This window comes from Pelodiscus sinensis, chromosome 5 (genome assembly GCF_049634645.1).
Source record: "Pelodiscus sinensis isolate JC-2024 chromosome 5, ASM4963464v1, whole genome shotgun sequence".
Classification (NCBI taxonomy): Eukaryota; Metazoa; Chordata; order Testudines; family Trionychidae; genus Pelodiscus; species Pelodiscus sinensis.
In genome coordinates this window covers 23,365,855-23,383,951 of record NC_134715.1, presented here as the reverse complement: position 1 = coordinate 23,383,951, position 18,097 = coordinate 23,365,855, and the positions used below count along the sequence as shown (strand labels likewise).

Sequence of the window (18,097 nt, the reverse complement as noted above, 5' to 3'; positions counted from 1 at the left end):
TATAAGCACATTTCCATGGATCCAAAACTGCCTGAAAATTGCACAAAAACATGTCCATGGATCCCATTCCTGGAGAGCAGGCTTCACTGCGAGCTCTGCAGCATAATTTTATGCTGCTGAGTGCACAGCACGACAGCCAGATTCCCGGGAGTAGGAGCCTGCGTGTAACCATAACAGAAACCGATAACCTGATGTTTATTGGATAAAAAACGGTTACACTTTTACATCCCTATTAGAAACTGGCATATTTAAAGCAATACAAGCTTCTAGTATGGATACAGTTACAGACTAGTGTGACTGTACTAAGCTTATTGCTATAAATTTATAGAGGTATAAAACTCCTAAAGGCAAGCCCTTGGTCTATATTGGTAGTATTTGCCATCTTACTGCCTACTAGTCAGGAGTCCCCCTACATGGGTATGTTATATTTCATCTCCGTGCATAAACTTTTCTGGTTTTGTTTGCACCAAATATTTTCTTCCAGTTTTCACCAAATGTCAATGTACTACAGTTTTGGCAACTAAACTCCCAGTTTAGTTATACAGGAGAATCCTACAGTTCCAAAATACTTTAAATTTAGGTTTCTGAGCTCACCCCATAAATCAGGTTGAATTTAAAATTCATGTCCGACTTTTTATCAAACCTTCCTGTTCACATGAAATAAGAGCATTCTCTATCCCTTTGGTTTCCGTGTCTCCACTTCACTTCTGGGTGTTTTAAAATCCATCAAATGATTACATTATCCTGATACTTTCATCCTGATAGGAACAGTAATATCAAAGTTGTTAAGGCTTTGTATAGCATTTAATGCTATGTTAAGCATTCTAGGTCATCCGAATATAGAATTAGAGTTATTTTATTTATTATTTCTTTGGATTTATGCAAGCAGTTTATAAAAGTAAAACGTGCTTCAGGTGTATTCCTGTGTATGAAATTCCTTCTTGTTGTTCTCACAATGGCATTGTGAAGTGCTATTTGGTATTTTTTAATCAAAGGGTACCCAAAACAAATCTTCTGTTTATATATAAAAATACATTTTTCTAACTATGTATTCTGCCAAGTCACATTGGGTTATTTCTGGTTCATGGCAGCATTAGCAAAGAAGATTATTTGACTTTGTGGAAGTTGGGCAAGCAAGAAAAGAATCCACTTTCCTCTCTCACAGTTGTATTAGTTTCAAAGCATAAAAAGGAGTGAGAAGTGTATGAGTACAGAAGATAGTGTTCCCAGTAAAATAACCTTTCTGTGCAAAGGTGCAATTTTTGTAAATGAATTTCTAGAATATCTTTAGTTGTATAAATATTAATGTTGATATCTTCAGTGACTTCTCTATATGCAATTATATTTAACTGTATTATATTTAGATCTTTGAAATCTTTTCTTTTCTGCAGTATAAAGAAAAGTAAAAATTATTATGAAGTACTTGGAGTGTCAAAAGATGCAGGTGAAGAAGATTTGAAGAAAGCTTATCGAAAGCTTGCTTTGAAATTTCATCCAGACAAAAACCATGCACCTGGAGCAACAGATGCTTTTAAAAGTAAAAGTTTTTATAATTAAAATGTGTACAAGAAAATCTTTTATAATCTAAAGGGCCCATCTACTGTACAAAACTATCTATGTTAAAGCACAGTGTCTTAGTACTGATTCATTCCATCTGCATAGAATAGACCAAGCAGCAGTTTGTTGTGTAGCTGCAATAGGGCCCTTAATTACTTTTTTCAGGAAATGATTGGTTGTATATATAAATTAGGGACAGCTCAATGTATGCATGGAAGGTAAATAAGGTAAAATGGATCTCTGAATCAATTTTTATTTTGGTATTGATTTTATTTGAGACAGATGCTTAGCTTGTGAAATTATATTATGCCATTTTATCATTATCCTCAGCTGATTCTATACTGGGGTTAGGTTAATTTAATGTGAAGACACATTTTTACATCATTGTGTACTATGCCATCATAATATTTACATACAGTAAAACTCCAGTGGTCCGGCACTCCTGATAGTCCGGCACCAACTGGAATCTGGAAGTGCTCCGGCCAGCTGGACAATTGGAGCTGCTGTGAGCCCCATGGATGCTCGCGGCTGGTAAAGGAAAGGGGAGAAGAGGAGAAGGGGATTATACCCCTGTGACGGGTCTGCCGGGACCCACACTGCGTCTGGGGGTGGTAGGCAGGGAACGGCGCGGCAAGGGGTGAACCCTCCGCTGTTTTGCAGGAAGGCGGGGGAAGCCCCGCGCTGCTGCCGAGAGTTTCCGGGAGGGGAGCGGGCTCCCAACCCTCCAGACTGCAGTAGTTATTGCCGAGCAGGGGGGTGAGGGACGGCGCTGTGGGACCAACCCGGCAGCACCCCAGCTGGAGTACCTCCCAATACTCCGGCATATCCGATACAGGCAGTCCCCAGGTTACGTACAAGATAGGGACGGTAGGTTTGTTCTTAAGTTGAATCTGTATGTAAGTCGGAACTGGCGTTCAGATTCAGCTGCTGCTGAAACTGATCAGTTTCAACAGCGGCTGAATCTGGATGCCAGTTCTGACTTACATACAGATTCAACTTAAGAACCCCAGGCGTCCCCAAGTCAGCTGCTGCTGAAACTGATCAGCGGCTGATTCCAGGAAGCCGGGGGCAGAGCAACTCTGCCTTGGGCTTACTGTACTCAGCCGCTGGTCAGTTTCAGCAGCAGCTGACTTGGGGACGCCTGGGGCAGAGCAGCTGGGGTGCTGCTGGGTTGCTCCAGTAGCGCGGCTCCTCGGCGCTACTGGAGCAACCCAGCAGCACCCCAGCTGCTCTGCCCCAGGCGTCCTGATTCAGCCGCTGCTGAAACTGACCAGCAGCGGCTGAATCAGGACGCCTGGGGCAGAGCAGCTGGGGTGCTGCCGGGATGGTCCAGTAGCGCCGAGGAGCGGCGCTGCGGGAGCAACCCAGCAGTGCCCCAGCTGCTCTACCCCAGGCGTCGTGGGCAGAAAAGCCTGGTCTGCTGGGGGGGAGGGGGCACTAGCTGCGCCTCCCCCCCCCCCCCCTCAGAAGACCAGGGAGACGGGGAGCAAAGCCGCAGAGGACGCTCGCAGCGGGACAGCCCAGGCGCGCCGCGGTTGTCCCGCTGCGGGCGTCCTCCGCGGCTTTGCTCCGCGTCTCCCTCGTCTGACCAGCAGACCCAGGAGACGGGGAGCAGCTTTTCTCGCTCCGGAGAATGCGGGTGGGACCGCGGCTCCATCTGGGCGTCCCGCCGCTCCCATCCTCCAGGGCAAGAAAAGCCCCGTTCGTAACTGCGGATCCGACATAAGTCGGATCCGCGTAACTCGGGGACTGCCTGTAATCCGGTACCACCTAGGTTCCAAAGGTGCTGGATTATCGGAAGTCTACTGTATTTACTATTGCTATTGGTTCCTGGCGCATTTGTAATAGAAGGGCTTCATAGCAAAGATAGTACTTACTGGTGTTAGTTGATACAAAACCATGTTTTCAGATATTTCTATCTTGTAGTCTCCTGGCTAAAAGAGCAGAAAATAAGGCAAAGATTTTCATTAGTTAGCATGTCTACACTGGCAATGAAAGTTTTATAATGCTAATGATTAATATAGTTTCTCTTATGAAGGCAAGTAATTTGTTTTCTAGTATAAACATTGACATTTGCCATTCCACACAGTGAGACTGATTATGCAAAATTACATCAGACAAATTTATGCTTGGTTTAATATCAGCACATTTCAATTAGGTGTACATTTGACTGTATCTTTGACATTGCAGGGGGGGAAGTTTACATCAATATGCAGTTTTTACTCAGTCACATGATATGCTACATTACCTTTTTCTTAAAGTTTTGTGCATATAAGTTTTTTTTTTTTATTCAGGCAAAAACAGATTTGTTCAAGATGGACCAAATTGCAACTACTTTTTGACCAACCCCTAACTCAGTTTAATATCCGGGCAGCTAATGCTGCCAAGATTACGCCTGTGTCACGCTAAACTGCTGATGGAGAACACTTTTGGCAAAAAAAAAAAAAAAATCCTTTAATATTGCATATATATTTGAGAAAAACAATTATTTCTCAAAGTTGACATTTTCCTTCAAGTGCAATCTATCTACGTTTTTTTTTTTTAAAAACAACATCTTTTGTATGGGGATAGAACAAATCAAAATGGTATCAAGGCTCATATTTCTAAGTTAAGCCCAGAACAAAACTTGCTGCGTAGACCTGGCCAAGAGAACTAATTATGAAATAGATTACTTATAGAAATCAAGTTAATTGCTAATAATTGTCTTAATATAGTTACACATGCTTTTGATAACTAAACTTTACAAAATATATAATTAGTTTAAAGGCTCACCGTCAAATCTAATCATGTTCACCTTGTTACTAATAATAGTTTAAAGTATTAACTTTGACATTTTCAAAATCAACCATTTACTATTTCACTCTTCATTCAGGTTGAATATTTTCTGGTTCTTCAGCAAATGCACATTACTTTAATGTATGGTTTCAAAATAGTATAGTCCAGTGTTGGAATCCAAATGGCTTTAATGGGACTGTATTTTTCTTAAAATTTCCGAAGTATCATTTGGTCATTTTCTGAATATTGCCAGACAACATGTATTTATAATTTACTAGTCAGGAGGTTTCCTGGATTTGTTTGGGTTTGTTTTTTTTTAGAAAACCTCCTAAATAGAGCTTGAGACTGACAGATCACATGGTATAAAATAGGAATGCAAGACTATTTTCTCAATACAGCTGCTCCTCGAGTTGCAAACGGTCGAGTTACGACCATTCGCGCTTACAACCAAAGCTCCCATGGAGCAGTCGTAAAGGTAGTCCTTGAGTTACGAACGCGACCCGCGCTTATGAACACCGTGGTCGCGTGTAACTCAATGGGGTCCGAGTTACAAACAGCTCGAGTATGGACCAAACACTTGGCCGTAAACTCGTTTGTAACTTGGAGAGAGGCTGTACAAAAACCACATGAATATAAACTCACTTTTCAAATCTCTTGGAATATATTTTACTAACTTGTCCAAGAGTTTGTTCTTTTTATTTTAAGAACATTGATAAGTCTGTCTTTCTATCTTCTCTAAATAAAAATATTCTGTTTAAAATAAAAAACCTTTTTGAATTCCTGTCTTCGGTTATTAGCAGTTTATGATCTTCCATGTCACAATATAAGCAAAAATGTTACTTTAAAAATATCATGAGTAAAACATTTTTTGCAAAAGATTTTCTTTGTGCATTTGTTAGGAGCTGACTGACTTCTCTGTAATTACTCTCCACTGTTGAGTGCGTCAAACTCTCATCACCATTTTTACCCTGGGGCAGAGTAACCCTAATAACTGTATTTAAAGTGTGTGTCTTATAAGGGTTTCAATATAATTTTTGTAGCTTGATTTGTCATTTAAAAGCAGCACTGCTAGCATTGTCTCATGACAGTTTAAAAAAAAATATTGCCATACTTGCACCCTTGTAACTTTCTTGTCCTCAATCACTCTGATAAATCAGTGCTTGTTCAAAGCCACAGTCGATTTATCTGTATGGTCCTTTAACCTTATACCCATTCATCAACTTCTGGCATTTTGCGTTTGGGAATCCAACACTGAAAACCTATGCCCATTTTTGAGAGGATAGGGGGAAAAAAGTTAATGAGAAAAATGGTAATGAGATCCATTCACTTTTGTTCATTGAGGGAAAAAAGTTTTATTTAACAAGATAAGATTAACTGAAGTTTGCATACTAAGCTGCAGTAGTAAATTTCTTTGTCGATAGATATCCAGTAAACCAAAGATGCTCTGGACACACATGCATAGCAAGAACGTTCAAAGCACTTTCAATCCCCGATAAAGCGAGCAGAATTTGTAAACTGTTTAAACTGATTACTTCCACAAATCTCTCTGGTCTTTCTCCTCTACTTCCTTCAAACTCAGATACATTAAATATAAAATATCTGTATTAACACAGTGTTAAGGTTTCAAGCTCAAGCACACACAGGTGAGGGAATTCCAAAAGTTAAGATCGATTAGGGTTAACTCTAAATGGATTCACTAATATTAATTCTCATGTAATATTTTCTATTTGTCTTTTCCATGTTGAATGTAAAGTTTATTGTATTATTCATATTAATGTACTCCATAAAACATATAGGATATGCTGCATGCAGGGTTAATGTTGTTGGATCAAGCCAAACTTTTGCAATTACCTGACTTTTTTTAGTTCACATTAAATCTATATTTTTTTAAATTGCAATGAGGGGAAATATTTCAGCAGATGACATAACTGTCTAGCTTTCTATAGCTACTTTACCATGATACTGCATCTTGGAAGGAGTAAAAAACCAAAGGTGTCTCTGGACACCCTATTCCACTGCAGTTGATTTTGTAATGTACAAGTGTCACCTATAAAAGATGCTAATCTTCAGCAAATTCTTGACTGAAATTACAACTGTAATTACAGAATAGCTCTTATTGTTAGTTTGTATGTCTCTTTGTTCCCTGTTTCAGAGATTGGAAATGCATATGCTGTGCTGAGCAATCCAGAAAAACGAAAGCAATATGACCTTACAGGCAGTGAGGAGCAAGCATGCAATCACCCTGGCAATGGTAGATTTAATTTCCACAGAGGTTGTGAGGCTGATATTACTCCAGAGGATTTATTCAATATGTTCTTTGGAGGAGCATTTCCTTCAGGTATTTATCCATTAATATTTAATGGGCATTTCTCTCAGCTGAACTACAGAGTTCATATGATGATTTTTAGAATATCCCAGCTCTTTTTTTCCTAATCTACTGTAATCAATTTATTTTTCTCTGTGGATTGCTGTATATTGAACTTGTTAGTTTCCTTTTCTGATTGTTATGGTAACCTTGAGAGCACATGAAATCATGAATTGATAAATATTGTAGGTTTTCAAAAATAAAGCCAAGTATATTAAAATAAAAGAAATTTAAAGATGAAAAAATTAAATGCTATCCTCTGTATATTAATTCCCCAGTCCATAGTCAAGACATTTTAGTTTCTCTCCCATCTTGCATGTTTAACTGGTGTTTTCTTGACTTTTGATTATTCTTTTCGTAGGTAGTGTACATTCATTTTCAAATGGTCGAGGTGGCTACAGTCATGCTAATCAACACCGTCATAGTGGACATGAGAGGGAAGAGGAGAGGGGTGATGTATGTTTGAGTGGTTTTGACCTGAATCCACTTCTAGAGAGAAGATTGTAGTCATATACATGGCATAGTTGCAGGGGAGTCTTGTACTCTGTAGGAATACCTGAATACACAATTGAAATATTTTACATTTCAGGCTTAGTGGGAAAGCCTAGCTCTTCTGCTAAACAGACATGAAGATTTGTATAAGGTGCAGGAAACAAAACAAAAGAACCCAAACTGTGTCATAACTAAATGCTAAATGACTGAAGTTAGTTTCTGGTCACTAAGGGTTTGTCTGCACTTAAAAAAATAATTTGGATTAAGCAGGGCAGATTGATTTACATCAGTGTTTCTCAGAGTTTTCCATTGGCCCACGGGAGAGCTGCTAGTGGGCCGATGCTGTTTTGTTTACCTACAGGGTCTGTAGCCACAGAGCCTCGTGGCTCCCATTGGCTTTGGTTCGCCATTTCCAGTCAAGGGGAGCTGCAGAAAGTGGTGTTGCTCAGGCTGCTGTTTCTTGTAGCTCCCCTTGGCTGGAAACAGCGAAGTGGAGCCAATGGGAGCTGTGAGGCTCTGTGGCTATTGACCCTTTAAGTAAACAAAGTGGCACGGGCCTACTGGCGGCTTTCCCAAAATGGACCTACAGAACACTTTGAGAAACACTGAATTACATCACCAAGTGGTAGGGTGGCCAGTTGCCTGGTTTTGATTGGGAAGTTCAGTTAAAAATGGGTGTCTGGTCAGTAGATCTAACCAGACACTGTCAGGTCCCCTACGTCCAGTTACTGAGAGCAGGAGGGGAGAGGAGATGCTGGGTTATCACCTGCTTTAGCCCCTACTCAGCCAGAGCTGCCCCCTACCTTCAGCAGCAGATTCCAGGAAAGTCCTTGACCTAGGGGATGGGGAGAGGAAAAGCACTGGGTGGCGGAGGGGAAAGGAGAGAACAGGAGTGGATAGGAGTTGCGGGGGGAGGGGGGGGGGGAATAGGTGTGGGAGGGAAGAGGCCTTGGGGGGGGTGGGAGGAATGAAGGAAAAGTAGTATAGGAGAGATTCTGGCACTCCTACTGGAGTGTTAAGATTTTAAATACTACCAAATTTGTGGCAACATTAACAAGTGAAAACTATTGATTTAAATAATCAATTGTTATTAATTTTTTATCTATTCTTCAATTGTTTTCTAAAGAAGGTTATGGTTTCATTGGTTGATACAACTAATAATATATGCTGATTTACAGCTAAATAGTTTTTTACTATCTAGCAGGGTCCATTCTAAATAATACATACTTATTTAAGCAGTTATATAATTTAACGCTTTCAGATGATTAGAAATAGTGAATAATACATTGCTCTAATATTGCAATTTTTTGCTTGTGATTTGTGTCAACCTGAATTAGGATGGCAACTGGAATTTAATTAACAAAACAGCTATAACATTTATTTTTATAAAAACAACATTAAATGTTTTGGATATGTAAAATTATCTTATCAAATATTGTTTCACGTCTACAACTTGTAAGTTTGGGCCTGAACAGATTTTGTATAGAGATATCATTTTTAAATAGGTTTATTTTTAAAACAAACTAATTATAATGCAAATAAAAAAAATCCAATTGAATTTAAAAATCAGATTTTTGCCACCTCGATATTAAGATAGGAATTTTAATTTAAAACACATTAGCTATTGCTAAGAATAACATCATATGTGGATGTCCTTGTTCTGGAGTAAGAGTGCCTTATTCTCACTTATTTTAATCTGTTTTATAAGTGGATTAAATTAAGAGTATTCACACATGTTCTGGACTATCTTTAGACAAACTAAGTGTGGCTGGCTGTTTTGATTTAACTACTTATTTGACATGTGCATAGACATGGTTCAGTCCATTAAATCAGTGAAATGACTCATTGGTTTCAGTAGGCTTTGAACTCTGTTTCAGGAGTTTTAAATGCATCTCTTCAATGTTGTATGATGGAATGCATATTGGATTGCTATTAACTGACTAATGCCATGTATACTTGGATTACAAACTCTTTGGAACAGGGACAATCTTTTTTCGTAGCAGGGGGGAGTGACTTTGGAGTACAGTAACCTGACAGTGCTTAAACTGTCTACTACTAATTTTAGTTATTCTACAAAACAGTTTGGCACTGTTTAGGTTATTGGTATATTGTTCAATCTTAAAAAACAAATCCCAGTTCGGATTGAACCTTGTCAGATTTGCATACTATCTTGATCCTGATTTTATGAAATGCCTAAATCTTAACTGTTATGTTCCCTAGGGAGGCTTTTCTATGTTCATCCAGCTGATGCCTATTATTGTACTGATCCTTGTGTCTTTGTTGAGCCAGTTGATGGTTTCTAATCCTCCTTATGCCTTATACCCAAGATCGTAAGTAATCCAGTTAAGCAAAATTTGTTAATTTGTAAATTTGTTAAACAAAACACACTTGTCCAAAAACATATTCTGCTTTTTTTTTTTCTTTCATTGCATGTCTTTTTAATATCTGCTTTGCAGAGTCATCTTCTACTTGCATCAAGTCAAGAAGTTGACTAAAATCTGGGATGTTAAGGTCTGAATTATGATGAAGGCTGGAGAAATTCTCTATTCTCCCCTTTCACCCATAGTAGACTGACAGTATTTTATCCCTACCTCTCTGAAAGAGAGTACAGGTATTGAAACTCATCTCTGTTAATATGGAGGGATGTTTTTTCTTGAAAGAAATTAACTCCCTTGGCAAATAAGAATAAAGAATAGATTTAGCTTATTTGCCATCAGGTGTTCTCAGAACTGGTGAACTTCATAGAAAGAAGGATCTTCTTACAGAGTTTGAATTCCATGGGAGAGAGATGGTTTTTCCGTTCTGATACTAAACTCCTGTGATACTTAACAAGCATCACACCTCCGGATCATAAACAAATCATGAGTTTTTAATCCACAGCATGCAGGTGGATATGTCAAGGGCTGCAAAAAAGCATTTTAGAGTGAAATGCTGTTGTTCTTGCCTAATTTTTTGTTTTGACAAATTCCAGTGTTGGTGGTTGGTTGTTATTTTATTGTATTATTTTTAATGTAATTGTTATTTTATTTAGTTTTAAAACAAAAATGACTTACTCAAATGATTGTGGAGTTAGAGAAATGTAAAAAGCAGAAAAGTCTTATTTCCATGTCAGTGTAAGCATTTCCTTCTGTTAAACACTCTTTTTTATTACAACCTGACTTTTTTCTATACCTTTTTAAATAGCATACTCAGCGAAATTTTATTGCTGCTCTTCATCAATGGCAATATTTGAAACATACATATTGTGTATATAAAAAAAACTAATGTGTACCATGTCTCTTACAGTGGTACAGGGCAAACCATCAAAATGAAAACAGAAAACTTGGGAGTGATTTATTATGTCAACAAGGACTTCAGAAATGAATACAAAGGAGTATCATTACAGAAGGTGGAAAAGAGTGTGGAAGAGGACTACGTGTCTAACGTTCGAAATAACTGTTGGAAGGAGAGGCAGCAAAGTAAGTTCACTCCATGAGTAATGTTTGCACTTCTCAAAAATATGCTTTAGTGCAAAAAGCTTATTTCTGTATTAGATAGAAGGACATGATGATTTTTACTAGTAAGTGTTAACACGTGATTTGAATGAAAGAACCAATATAATTCTAGTCTTACACATTTGTTCGCATTTTAAAAATACACAAAGTCGTCTACGTTTTGATGACTGAAGGAAACAATGCCACCTACAAAATGATACATTCTTTGTTCTGGTACATTTGACAATTACAGTGGAATGCTGTAATTTTTTGATACTGACTAACACACTTATTAATTTGACTATGTTAGTAATGGGGAAGAATACTCCCACCGCTAACCTGAAACCACTCTCAGTGCAATACTTAATCTCTTTTGTCAACCCTGTTATTCCCCTGCCTCCACTTCCTTATTAGCCATCTATCTTAGTATTTGTTCCTCTTTCCAAAATGAAGCTCCATATGTTGAGGCAAGAATGCTATATTTAAAAAAAAAACCACCCATAGAAGAAAGAAAGAAGGAAAATGTATTCTGACATGAGCTCTGGAACTTTCTATATTTAGTCCTGGATCAGGGTAAAAAAAAAAGACACATTGAAAATTCAATATCATCTACATCTTTGGAGCTAAAAACAAATGCTTCACTTTTTATAATTTTATCCTCTCAATTTATTTTAGCAATTAGATTGTTTAACTTATTAATTTTTTCTTATCCACTTTAATCTGCTATATATTTGAAAGTTTGTCTATCTGTGCATGAGTCTGTCATTATGATACAAGGAAGCTGCATAACTTAAACCAAGGTGAGGGGTTGGTTGTACCAGGGAAAAGAGAGATGTGCCTGGAGTGGGATTGCTTCTCATAAACCATACAGAAAGGAGGCAAGTTAAAGGGAAGCTGCAGTGGCCTTGGAGAAATGCTTCTCACCTTGCCCCAAGCTGCTGCTGCTGGGGTTGTCCTTTCTGCCCAGGGCAGCCTTCATACTGAACCCCTCATCCAAACACTAGAGCAATGATTTAAATGAAGATAGACATTTAAAGTTCCCAGGAGGGTTGCAACGGCTGGAAGGAGGGTGTTCTTCTCTGGCACTGTTTGGGCCACTTACCCAATGGTGACCAGACACATGGAGCCCTGTCCCCAGCTGGCTACTCTCCTGCGTGTGCAGCAGCTCCCAGTGGTCACTCTGCAATAGAGCTGTCCCCTGAGTTTGCTGCCTCCAGCCGTCACTCTGCAATATCACTCTCTCCAATCAGCCTCTTTCTTTTCCATGTTATAGAAAACAGTCTCATTCTAGGCACTTCCTGTTTTCCTGGCATAACCAAACTTTGACCTTGTTTTAAGTTAGCATAAGAGGAAGCTGCATACCAAATTTGGTAGTCCTAGCTCTTACCATTTAAAATATATTTTTGAACAGATATATTCACAGATGGACTCTGACAGATAGATGCATTCTAAAATATATAGTGAGAGATAATACAATTTGTTTTTATTTGTAGTCATTTCAAAAAGAAAAATCTAAATATTTCATTCCAGAAAGTTGAAAAGTGATGTTTCAACATTAGACTTTTTTTCAGGGTTTTCTTCTGAAGTGAAATGCCAGTGAAATCAACCTCTGTTTTCAAAGTATTTCAGTATCGATAGAACCACATGTTCCAGTAGAATATGGTTCCATTAAAATTCTCCAACCAGGTCTAGTCCAAGCTTTTAAAAAAAAAAAAAAAAAGGAAAGAGCTAGGGGAAATTACAGAAGCAGTCGGGATGGCAGAGCTCTGCTGAAAATGGAAATTCCCATTTAAACTCTCATTCAGCTTCCAAAATCATTATTATATAGTTAGAGATTTTAAAAGAGGAGAAATTACACTCCAGTTTCTTAAGCTACAAATCCACATTTCAGTCAGACAAAATAATATCCCAGAGGTAGAAATTAATGATGAGCTGATTGGGGGTGGCGGGAAGAAACACTAGCAGATTCTGAAATTCAAGAAAAGACAAAATATTCTACAGAACTTAGTGGCAATGGCAGAAAAGAAGCTGAACAAGAGAAGAGTCAGAAGTTTTACTCAATAAAGTAACCATGAACAGAATGTTCTAGATGGTGAAAAGAGGCTCATTCTGTAATATGTTACATTGGAGGAAATTTATGACGGTTTCTCAATATGTAGTAATAAAATCACTGTGCTTGTGATATTTAGATGGCATTGATTTTGTAAACTTATTAAAACTCCGTAAATAGCTTTTAAAAACAAAAGAAATAGCAAATCCTATTTGTTTGTGTAACAAGTTACTCCTGCTTTGTATTTTATTTATGGAAATATCAGCTCCGTGTTCAGTGGTATTTTTTTAGATGTCATTATTTGCCACTTTAAAACTTATTTCTAAATTGTCTTTTAAAAAATGACTTACTAGTTAGAATTTAACCCGAGAGAATGAAAAAGAGACGTTATAGTTTAGGACTAGTAAGCACTAGTAAGAACATAAGGGATAGTTATTTTATGCTTGAGAAATTGGTATATTTAGGTAGCTGGGCAAGTAGATCCAAAAGGCATTTAACTCTCAGAATGGATTTTGAACACTGCCAGCATAACTAGGCGTCATTAAGATCACTGACAACAGGGATGAAGTGGTTAGCATCTGAATTGGTGTACAGTAAGCAAGTAATGGGGGACAGAGAATCTCTCAGGTCAGTAAGTATGGATTGAAATATAAGAACATTGGAAAATCTTCAAACTGGCAAGCAATGCTGATGGAAATTGAGGGGAAACCTGCAATAAAACTACACACATGTCACTCTATAATAATTAGTAATAGCAATTAGAGTTTTTAAAAAAGCATCCATTGGGAGCAGCAAAGAGAGTGGTAAAAGATGTGGGTATCTTATGTTTGGGGTAGTTCTGATAGAGAACTTTACATCTAAGTGAAATTACTACTTTAACCCTAAAATCTTTCTTTTTTTAAAGAAACGGACTTGCTGTATGCAGCAAAAGTGTACCGAGATGATCGCCTCCGAATGAAGGCAGACTCCTTGTCCATGGACAACTGCAAAGAACTAGAAAGGCTGACAAGTATCTATCGAGGGGGATGAACTAAAATTTTACCTGTGCATCTTCAAGTATGCTATTATATCTCTCCTGTATAGCAAGAAGAGATTGTTTCATTCTGAAAGCTGGAAAGTGGGTGGATGTAAAACTCTACTGTGTAGCTGTTTCCAGAACCCTTATGCTGAAATATCATGTAATGGCTTATTTACCTACTCTGAAATATAGAACAAAGTTCACAAATATTTTAATTGTTTAGATTTTACTTCAAAAGCTTCTGTGAATTCTTTCAGCAGAGAGTAGCTCAGACAGGATGCCACACTTGTAGAAACTTAAGTCATAGTGGTTCTCCTTTAACATATTTGTTGTGTAAATATCTGTGCAAAGAACTTTGTGTATATATAAATTAAAAGACTTTCTATTTAAAATCTCAGAAATTTAGCTCCATGAAACATTTTGTCTCACTGATTAAATGAATAGTGTGACTACATCACTCCTTATTCAGATGTCAAGCGTGTGTAGTTGAAACAAAAAAATTACACTTCATCTCTAACTTTATGTAAAAACTTCAGACTTTACCAGCTTAGAGGAACTTGATATTTTTAAAATATAGCAGTGTATATTCCTAAATATATGGTGGGGTATATTGATTTGGAGTAGCAATTAGCTGTTGTTGTTTTTAAGATTTTCTGACCAATACTAAGAAAACCAAGAGCTTCACTAATCTCTTTTAAAAGCAGATATTTGTAAAGTCCTATATAGAGGTTGTAAACATTGCTTTTAGTACGTGGAATAATTTGCAGCAACTCTGCCATTTGATACTTCAGTAGACCATAAATATGTTGAACGTGTACTTCCAGGTTCTGTATTTTTCACTGAAAAGGTTTAGGGAAACCTGCAATAGTAATTAGTTAAAAAAAACAACAATATGTTTCCTCTTGGGAAATCTGCAATTTCTCATTTCAAGCTAGTATCCTAAAACATTCATGTTTCAGCATCACAAGTGGAACAGGAAAATCACTGCTTAAGTCAAAAACTTTGTGCCTTTTAACACTAATAGTTAGCTAGTTTCTAACATTCTGCGGTGATCAGGGCCTCACAAATTTGACCAAGTACAGAAAAAAGAAAAAATTACAGTATAAAGTTGTTTCAGTCCAGAATCTTGCTGGCTGGATTCCCTATAGACGAGAACTTACCATTAGATCATTAAATACAATAGAGTATAATTTAATTCCATGTACTGAACATGTAAGTTATGTATCCAGACATGCTGTCACAAATTAAGGAGCATTCTGAATCAGGTTGGATACAGGTTTTTTGGTGCCTTCAGAAAGAATAAGTGACATGTCTATATTTATCAACACAACATAGCAAAATATTTTGTTTTTTCATTTGTGAATGCTGGATATTTGGTAACAAGGGCAGTACATTGTTTTAGAGACTTTCTCTTTAAATACTGTATGGAATTGCAAGGAGGCAAATTCTGTTTTCAGGTTAACAGTGTAACTACTTAACTGAAGTCAATGGCCTGTTCACTTAATTGGGTTTACAGTGCTGTACCTTTTGAACAGTTTGTCCCCAGAGCCACATTAAATGCTTCTAATTTGAGTGGCCCTTAAACCTTTTGTGCGTATGTTTTCTAAATTGTCTCACTGGCTATAACCAATATTGTATACGATGATATAAGATGGAACAGACTGGCTGGTGACAAAGCAAATAGCCAAACCAAAACATTTTTGGTCATTTGAAAGAGGTAGTGTTCAAAGTAGATATCAGATGTGAACTTCAAAGCTGAGCTGAAAACTAAAACAAAATAGGCTTTCTGTGCTGAATGTCCCCATTAATCAAGTTTTGAGGCAGAGAGAGGAATGGTGTAATCACATTTATCTGCTTATTTTAGAAATCACCCAACTGCTTGCAGTTTGCCTCAGACAGACAGAAAGCAAGCAAACAAATGCGGATTCCCTAGATTCTAAGTTATTCAGAAAGTATCATAAATATGCTCATTTGGAGAACATAACATCAAAGAACTTGTCAAATTCTTTATCTTGTCTTAATAGAGAAATTTTTTCAATGGTTTTGAACAAAAGCACAGGCCTCTTGTTTCATAGATACACCTGTGTGCTTGTGGGTGCCATATTTTCCGTGAACATAAAAAGAAATAATTTTATTGTGTTTATAAAATATTGTGGCTGTGAAGCCACAGTTAAATATTTTTAATAAAGCTGCTTACAGTAAATATATAGTTACCATATGGTTAGAACTAGGCTGCTACATTCCATTGGATTATAAATTATTGGAAAATTAATTCTTTCTAAGAATATTGTGTTTCAAAAACATGTTTGTTTGAGGAAAAAAATGCTGCTTCACACGTAATAGATTTAAGTATTTGCAGTCTCTTATTGAGACCAGGGTAGGCATTGGGAAAGCATGGGTATACTTCCTGTAGAATAAAGACCTGCCTATCTTAAAGGTGATGTGCAAGGATTCTTTTAAAGTTAGCTATGTGTCCTTTTTTTTTTCTTTGTAATGTATTTGAAAAGTAAAAGCCTGGTGGTTTGAGGGGGCTTTTGTTTGTTTTTTGTTTCTTTTAATTTATGGTTAAAAATATCAGGCATGTCAAGTCTCTTCTTTGGTTTTGCTGAAGGATCTTCTGGGTAGCTCAAAGTATATTTCTTGTGAGAAAGATGACAACCAAAGGGGTAAATATCCTTTATCGAAATGTTCATTAGTCATAAGTTAAATATTATACCAAAACCAGAGGTTTTTAAGCAGCCTAACTAAAAATCCCTGCACTTTCCAGCTGCTCAGATTTTATTCTGGTCTTTTGTGAGTCAGTTACTCCACTGGTTCTCAGTCATTGTTGTTTCCCAGGGTTAACAGAACCTGAATTTCTCAACTGAAAAAAAAAAAAAAAAAAAGCTGAGAAAAATCTTTTAACAAAACAGATCTTGGTAGGCCAATGTGATGTATAGTAAAGAAGTAAAAACAACCTATTTATTTCCTTTGCAAAGTGACTCTGAAAATCTCCCCATAAAATAACATCTGTTTTAGTCAGGGTAGAACCCTGTTTTAATACCAATTTAAGGAAATATATATTTTGCACATTTAGTAAACATTTCAGTGTAAGTTCTGCTTTCGTAAAACTTAAGTGCATTTCAGACTTTTAAAAGACTTATTTGTAAGATAACAAAAGACAGTTTATAGCCATTAAAATACAGTTAGCACTTTATTTGAAATGGACACAGCTTAAACATTTTCTTCTGGAAATCTTTGACCTACTGTTGTTATAAGTAACAAACCTGAATACTGTTGTTGATTGACTGGAAAACACAGTATCTATTTTTCAGGTTTATTTTGTAGTAGTTTCACCGATTCCCCTGAATAGTCAGTCAGTTAGTGTCCTCTGTGTGGATTTTTCACAAAGAAACAAGCAGAGGAATACATAGGAAAATGTGATAGCAAAACCAAAACTGGCAGGAAATCTCAAAGGTAAGATACATTATTTGAATCTTTTGCCCTTTTCATTTAATTCACGTAGGCTTCAAAGTGACTGTATCTCTAACAAAATTTAGATAACTACATGGGGGAAGCATGGTCTGATGATAGAATGAAGACTGAGAGTCAGAAGCCCTCTACCCTTTTCTACCATATATTTACTCTGAGGGAGCTAGATGAAAGACACTATATTGTGAATGTAGAATATTATTACCCACATTTAGACAGCTGGACTGCAACCTTCTCAGTTTTTTTCCAAAGTGAACAAACATAACACTCCACAAATATATTGTAAGTGTAATAGAGATATTTCATTATTTAAACCCCCTATTTTCATGTCCCTTTAGTAATTGTGGTTCACTCTAGCAGAAACGAGAAAATCTGGAGCTCGGATTTCTCAGGACTTTGGAAGTAATTTTGCTGAAAATGCAGTGCTTAACAATTTTATGTAGCCATATACTCCCCCTTTCCTCCTTAGGACTTGAGGTTGCAAGCTGACTCCCATACACAAAATCCCTGAAGCTGCTTTCATTGAAATCAGTAGCAAAATTTCATTTAATTGAAGTCAATGGCAAACATACCATTTATTAAATACTGGGTACGTATGTTATACGTATCCACATATGCTGACAAATTAAGGTACTTTCTGAAACTGTTAGATACAGGATATGTGATGCTTGTATAAAGAGAGTATTTCAGTTTAGTAGGTGACAGTGATGCAGTTGTTCTTTGGGAATGTCACTGGAACTCAGAGGATAGGGGGAGGGAGGGAAGCAAGTGGAATTAACCATTTTCAGGATCAGGCCCTTAGCAAAGCCACTGCATTTTACCTTTAAATCATTCTTGATGTACAGTAAGGAAGAGTTTAACCTTAAACCTCTGTTTACAATTCACTTCCATTCCAT

General features: G+C 37.1%; 1 protein-coding gene across 1 annotated transcript in view; it reads left to right on the top strand.

Annotated features, from left to right (window-relative positions):
• Positions 1–16,261, top strand: part of DNAJB14 (DnaJ heat shock protein family (Hsp40) member B14) — a 39,871-nt gene extending 23,610 nt beyond the window's left edge. The window contains exons 3-8 of the mRNA XM_006133788.3: positions 1,392–1,537; positions 6,485–6,670; positions 7,059–7,153; positions 9,410–9,519; positions 10,475–10,647; positions 13,617–16,261. Of these exons, the coding sequence (XP_006133850.3) occupies positions 1,392–1,537; positions 6,485–6,670; positions 7,059–7,153; positions 9,410–9,519; positions 10,475–10,647; positions 13,617–13,741 (835 nt within the window). The 3' untranslated portion in view covers positions 13,742–16,261. The remainder of the gene's footprint in view (positions 1–1,391; positions 1,538–6,484; positions 6,671–7,058; positions 7,154–9,409; positions 9,520–10,474; positions 10,648–13,616) is intronic.
• The last annotated feature ends 1,836 nt before the right edge of the window (positions 16,262–18,097 follow it).